This window comes from Cydia amplana, chromosome 7 (genome assembly GCF_948474715.1).
Source record: "Cydia amplana chromosome 7, ilCydAmpl1.1, whole genome shotgun sequence".
In the NCBI taxonomy this organism is placed as follows: Eukaryota; Metazoa; Arthropoda; class Insecta; order Lepidoptera; family Tortricidae; genus Cydia; species Cydia amplana.
In genome coordinates this window covers 15,175,946-15,183,262 of record NC_086075.1, presented here as the reverse complement: position 1 = coordinate 15,183,262, position 7,317 = coordinate 15,175,946, and the positions used below count along the sequence as shown (strand labels likewise).

The following is a 7,317-nucleotide window of genomic DNA, read 5'->3' as shown; positions in this document are numbered from 1 at the left end:
AGCGTCCACTCAGGCCTTCCACTTTAGCAAAGATCCTAAGCCGTGTGTTAACATTTAGCTATAGTTGTAGAAAAATTCACGATGTGTGTTTTACAATTGATATTAGGTAGACGCCTACATAAGAAGTTAGTTGTCTAAACTAAACTTAACATGCTATACAAAGTTGGTTGCACATATTTTCAAGCTGGATTTTCCACGCTTCCGATGCCAATATGTTTTTGGTTTTGCCTTAGGAAAGTTAGTTAAAAAAAAGTTAGTTTACAGGAATTTATGATGATTCTCAGGAAACAAGGGAAATTACGAAACTAATCAAAGTTGTGACTTTGAACCATTCTAACATAGGTTAGGAAAGAAAACAGAAGCGTGCATTGGTGACGCGATCTGTTCTCTCTGACACCTGCGCGTGACGTGAAGTGCATTTTTGCGACACACATTTAGGATTCAAGTCTGACTTTTACGCGCAATTTTTGTACACAAGGTAGTTACTAAGCGGCGTGGTCTGGTATTGTAGACGCGTGACTTTTAAACCTGAGGGCGAACTTTGATTTTACATACTTATTACTTTAATACATTACATAGGTACATATACACACATAAGGTAAACGTACTAGTGCTCGACATGCTAATGCCCAATAGATGGCACCCTGCTGTCACCTCTATTCAATATTTTTATATTTTGTGATTTTAACACATTTAACGTTAGCACGGTAACAAAGTCACCTACTCAACAAACAAACCTACTCAACATTTGTGAATTTAACAACTTTAATATTAATACGGTAACAAAGTCAACTAGTTAACAAAGCGCATTTGTATCTGCATTAAATGGTTTTATTGTTAGATTGACAATGTAGAAAATTGCTTAAATGCAATAACAAAACGCACGAAATGGAGGGGCGGCGGAGAACGGAAGTGTGTTGTGAATTTATCCAAATATGCTCGTCAATTTGCAAATGGACGCCGCCAGTGATGCACGGGCCACGGGTAGTGTGAATTAAATATTGTTATGTTAATGTGCTGTGTAAGTGCGAAATGTGCGTTGATGGACGTGTTTCTGCTAGATGTTGGTCTTGGACACCTAATCCCTAGCATGCTTGGTAAGTAACTTCTCATTGTATTTTTATTACTTAGGTAGTTATTGTATTTCAATTCGGTTTTACAAGACGCTTGCGCAGGACTTCCTGGTAAAAGCCTAATCCAAGGTTGTTGTTCTACTACAGGTACAGTCTTTTAGCACCTGAGGTGACGTCAGATTAAGTAAGGTAAATCTTGACCTTCGCCAAAAAGGAGTTTTGGCCGAACAGTGTCAAGTTCCGGCGGTACCGCGGCCGGCTCCCGGACACGCGAACGACCGCGGTGTTGCGAACTGCATTACAGCCATAATTGTGTGTTTTTAGTCTTAAGATATATTTTATAATAATATGTATGCTAGATTTAAGGTATTTATCTATGAGCCAATAGTTGCTTGAAAATAAAGTTTTTCATTCATTCATTCAAAATTTAGCCTTTAAATTATATTTAAGAGCCATTTAACGTGTCCATTATGCACTATTAAAAAATGGGGCCACTATGTACCTTATTTTGTATTTAAGGAACCTTTGAATACATCGAAATGGTTTTTAAGTTGCTGGATTCGTCAATCTAGCGGTCCAAAGTTAAAACGGCAGTTTTATTTTTGAGCTCATCGATTGACAAGCAACGTTAAAACTATTTTGATGTATTCAAAGGGTACTTAAATACAAAATACAGTACACAGTGGCCCCTTTTTTATTTTCGTTATCTATCGTTAAATTTAAATAATCATAATTTATTTAAGAGTGGGCGTTAGTGGACACATTAAAGGGCTCTTAATAGAAGTTTTAGAATTTTATACCATTTGCAACGTTCTACAAAATTGTGATAATTAACACATTCAGTGCCAGCGACTCGCTAGGGGAGTTCACTGTTCGTAGGCGTTTTTCGCTACATACCGTTTTTCCCGTGTTATCGGCTACGCACGCGCTGGCACTGAATATGTTAACTACAATAAAATAATTTAGGATAAACATTTATTTCATTAAAATTAATTTAATACAAAATAACACAGTTTGTAATAATTTGAAACATTCGATATTCGTTATAAAATAAACGAAAATGTATTACTTTTTTGTTTTATTCTTTCACTGACACTTAGGTACTGAAGTAAACACAAAGACAGCTGGATATAGACTGCTTTATTATTTTTAAAAACCTACCCACACCAATACATATTTGTGAATATACTACATCTCCCTCTTAATGAATTGATTAAGCTATCTAATTATTAACAAGTTTTAACAACTTAGAATACAGTGAGCATTACACAATATAATTATAGCTAGTACATTTCACGAAGAGACTTGATTTTCAATTTTATTATTATGTTATCAAGATCTAATTTCACTAGCCACCTTATCTTCGTGAGATGCAGTATCTATAATCTTAATCTTACCTAGTGGCCGTACAGTTATATCACCCACAACTTATATATTTTTTAAATGTGTATCTATCCTATCCTTATATATATATGTATATATATTTATATTTATATAACTATGCCTAACTTAATAATAACACACTTGCGTTATAATTGAAACTGATATACAAACAAAACAAAAGCTACAGAATAGTAATGTTATGTTGTTAAGTAAAACACTGGCCCTTAATAGGTTTTAACTGTTGGTTTTGATACTTTCACAAGGTCCAACATAATATTAAAATTATTTATTTAGGTAAGTAGGTACATACCTCAACTATCACATGCAATGCTTAATCGTTCTTATATGGACGTTTTTTATTCTCCTATACACAAGGTTTATTTTGGAATTGCCTATGTGTTGTATTTACGGTTTTATTTTTGCTAACATGAGAACTGCAATAAAATTACGATATACTTACCTACATGATTGCTACAGGTAAATATGTAATATACCTACCGGCATTTAACATTGGTTTTTATTGCTTTAACTTTTTCTTAGCCTCGATTGCAGCAGCCCGCGGTAAGCGCTGATTGCTGTTTTCATTAGGCCCTGAAAGAACAGGCTGACCGGTCTGCGAACGCGTGTCCTGCACCGCGGTGTCGGGGGCCGTATCGAGTGACTCTCCTACGTCGTCGTAAACACTGTCATCACTAGAACACCCTGCATCATCACCGTCCAATATCTCGTGATGAGATGATGTGGGAGACGCATCTTCGGGTTGCAGCTTAATCAGATGTCGCCTATTTCTTCGGTAACGCTTGCCTGAGGCATCCGTTACGAAGTACGATCGCGGCTGTGCTGCCCGGCCCGTCACCCGCGCCGCGCGCCGCCGACCGCCGCGGCCGTCCAGTGCGATGACGTCATCACCTGGCTGCAGCTCCGGCAGTGCTCGCGCCCGCTCGTCGTGCCATTGTTTACTCCGCGCCTGATTACGCACTATATTATCATAATCAACCGTGTTGTCCCTATCCGGTACTAATTTAGTCTCGTGAACTGGTAATCGCGTATTTAATCTCCTACCCATTAGGAGTTGTGCGGGACTTGCGATTCCATCCCGCGGCGTGGCTCTAAAATTCAATAAGCCTAAATAGAAGTCTGAACCCGAGTCCAATGATTTTTTTAAGGTCATTTTAATCGTCCTTACCGCTCGTTCGCTGCGACCGTTTGACTGAGCGTAGTTAGGTGACGACGTGGAGTGCCGGAAGTCCCAGACTTCGGCAAATTTCTTGAATTCCTTCGACGAATAGGCTGGGCCGTTATCTGAGATGAGCTCCACTGGAATTCCGTGTCGGGCAAATTGATCCTTTAGTGCTAGCACTACGGCGGTTGAATTTATAGACTTTAAGGGACATACCTCGACAAAGTTTGAAAAGTAGTCGACTAAGAGCAAGTAGTTTTTACTCTTGTACTCAAAAATGTCCGAACCAACCTTGGCCCATGGTAAGCCCGGTATGAGGTGCGGCACCATCGGCTCCCGCTGCGGCGCGGGCGCGTGCTGCGCGCAGGTGCGGCAGCGGCGCACGGCGCGCTCGACGTCACGCGACATGCCCGGCCACCACATCACCTCCCTGGCGCGCCGCTTGCACCGGTCTATGCCGAGGTGGCCCTCGTGCACCCGGGATACCATCTCTGATCGGAGACCGGTCGGAATGTACACCAGATTGTTTTTGAATAACACGCCGTCTGTGTATTCAAAACATTCCCTGCCGTCCCATAATGCTCGCACAGATTCATCAGACTCATGTTTTGAGTTTGGCCACCCCTTTTTGATGTAATTTATTAAAACTTGGCATACCTTGTCATTGCGAGTGAATTGTCTTATTGTATCCATCTTATTATCACTTATGCGCACCGACCGTAACAGGAAACAGGTTTGATCGTCAACTTCCTGTGAGACCTTATCGCTCATTAAGTCTGGAAGGGCCGCACGTGACAAAGTATCCGCGATGAACATGTACTTTCCGGGTTTGTAAACAACAGAAAAATCATACCTCTGAACCCGCAACATCATACGCTGCAGCCGAGCCGGTACAGCGTCAAGGGACTTCTTAAACAGCGCTTCCAAGGGTTTGTGGTCCGTTTCAACTACCACGTCTGATTTCCCGTATACATATTGGTGGAACCTTTCGAGTGCGAATACAATCGCCAGCATCTCTTTCTCGATCTGCGCGTAGCGTTGCTGCGTGTCGGTGAGTGTGGCGGAAGCAAACTCAACCGGACGCTCCTGCTGCAGGATAACAGCCCCTAGAGCCTGGCTACTCGCATCTACGGAAAGCACGCAGGGACGATCCGGCGCGAACAGCGCCAGCACCGGCGCCTCACACAGCGCCTGCTTCAGCGCGCGCACCACGCGCTCCGAGCACTCACCCCAGCACCACTCGTTGTCTTTTTTAAGGAGGTTTCTAAGTGGAGCTACTTGTTCCGAGTAACATGGAATGAATTTGGCAACATAATTGATCATACCTAAAAACCTTTCTAAAGATTGCCTGTCACTGGGGCTGGGCATTTCTTTTATAGCTTTTAATTTTTTGTCATCGATTTTAACCCCCTCCGAATTAAAAGTATGACCTAAATATGTTACCTCACTCACACAAAATTCACATTTTTCTTTATTAAATTTTATACCTACTTGTCTCGCTCTTTCGAGCAAAATTCGTAACCGGCCGTCATGCTCTTCCTCCGTAGCTCCCCATACGATAACGTCGTCGACGAACGAATCGACACCTTCGAGGTCCTCCAGCAGCTGCCTTATTTTGCTGTGAAACACTTCAGAAGCCGAATTAATTCCATATGGTAAACGTAAAAATTGATACCTACCATATGGCGTACCAAATGTGCACAGATCAGCACTGTCGTCGTCTAACTGGATCATCCAGAACCCGGACCTGGCATCTAACTTACTGAAATAACGCGCCCCCTTTAACTTTGACGCTATCTCCGTTACTGTGGGCAACGGATAGTGCTGACGACGTATAACGCGGTTCAAAGGTCGTGGATCGAGGCACACTCGAAAACTCCCATCTTTCTTTGCAACCATAACTATAGCATTTACCCACGATGTGGGGTGCGTAACCTTACGTATGACACCTAAATTCTCCATGCGAGTCAACTCGGTCAACAGCTGATCCCTGACACCTAACGGTATTTTGCGTACAGGGCAAATGCATGGACACGCGTCGCTTTCAATAGGTATCTTATATTGACCCGGAAGTTTACCTAGGCCACTGAACAAATCAGCAAAGTCGTCGACGTTTAGCGAATAGACACGCTTTATTAGGCCTAATTCTCTCAGAGCGTATTTTCCAAGAATACTTTGATTATCATTATCAGCTATAACAAATTTCAACATAAATTCCTGCTGTTTGTATATGCATTTAATAATACACGAGCCTATAAAGGGAATATAATGGCGAGAATACGATTGCGCTTTTACATTGTCGGCGCTTAAATCCGAAAGACAGAAGCCTAATTTCAGAAAATTAGATTTAGATATGACATTAAGATCTGCGCCAGTATCCAACTTAAATTTATGTCTTACTAATTTATCCGAACAAAGTAACGGTAATGATTCATACCACTCAGAGTCCTCGATGTGATCGACATTATCGATAGTGTCCAAATAATACAGCTCGTCATTGTCCTCCTGTAGTTGATACACTTTGTTTGATTTACGCCCCGGACACACTTTTTTAAAATGACCTCTGTTTCCGCACAAAAAACACTTTACACTTTTAGCCGCGCAACGGGCCCCGCCGTCGCAATAACTTTCAGCACACGATGCACACAATCGCTCCCTAGCGCTCCCGGCCGCTCCCGCGCCGCCGGATGCCGCGCCGGCGCCGCCGACGCCGCCGCCAGGCGCGCGCGCGCCGCCTCCGCGGCCTCCGCGCCAGCCACGACGCGCCGACCCACGCCCATAGCCCGAGCGATTTCTTAACGCATCTACCGCCATGCTGTTCACCGACTCCTTCTTCACGCCTTCGATCTCCCGGTTCTCCTCACTTGTTATTTCACCCGACTGACATATTCGTATAGCTTTTTCTAATGTCAACCCGTCTGTGCGCAAGAGTCTATCCCGTACTACGCTATCCTTAATCCCGCACACGATGCGATCGCGTAGCAAGCCATCTTCGAGTTTATCAAACTCACACTGTTGACTAATGATCCGCAAAGCGGTTACATATTCATCGATACCTTCGCCCGGCTCTTGAGTACGTGTGAAAAACTTAAATCGCAGCATAATAACATTTGTTTTCGTGCCAAAATGTTGATCAAACTTTCCGATCAACTTGGTTATGTCGTCGCGATCCTCCTCCTTATCAAACTTGAACGTAGTGTACACATCGTATCCCTCGGACCCGATTAGATTTAATAATAAACTCGCTTGTACATCCGAAGTTTCCTTGTTTACACCAGATGCCTTTAAAAACACTTTAAACTGCTTTAACCATTTGCGCCATGAATCAGCACGATTCGCCGGGCCGCCTTCTAAGGTTAATTCCGTAGGAGGACGCGCGTGCTCCATTGTTAAAAACACTTATTTAGTAACAGTGCACTTTTATTAAAGCTGAAAGTTCACTACACGACACTTAATACTGTAATTTATTCGATATTTCCGAGCACCGCTGCCACCATGAAGTAAACACAAAGACAGCTGGATATAGACTGCTTTATTATTTTTAAAAACCTACCCACACCAATACATATTTGTGAATATACTACAGGTACATACTCCCAAAATTTTTCAGGTCACTGTTTTTCTAACGTTAAACGCTGTTGCTTGGTGCAATATTCGCAACTGAAAAATGTTTTATTTCTG

At 42.5% G+C, this 7,317-nt stretch overlaps 1 protein-coding gene across 1 annotated transcript; it reads right to left on the bottom strand.

Annotated features, from left to right (window-relative positions):
• Positions 1–2,973: 2,973 nt before the first annotated feature.
• On the bottom strand, positions 2,974–7,023 carry LOC134649702 (uncharacterized protein K02A2.6-like). The gene has a single exon (XM_063504529.1). The coding sequence runs from the start codon at positions 7,021–7,023 to the stop codon at positions 2,974–2,976; it is 4,050 nt and encodes a 1,349-aa protein (XP_063360599.1).
• Positions 7,024–7,317: the final 294 nt, after the last annotated feature.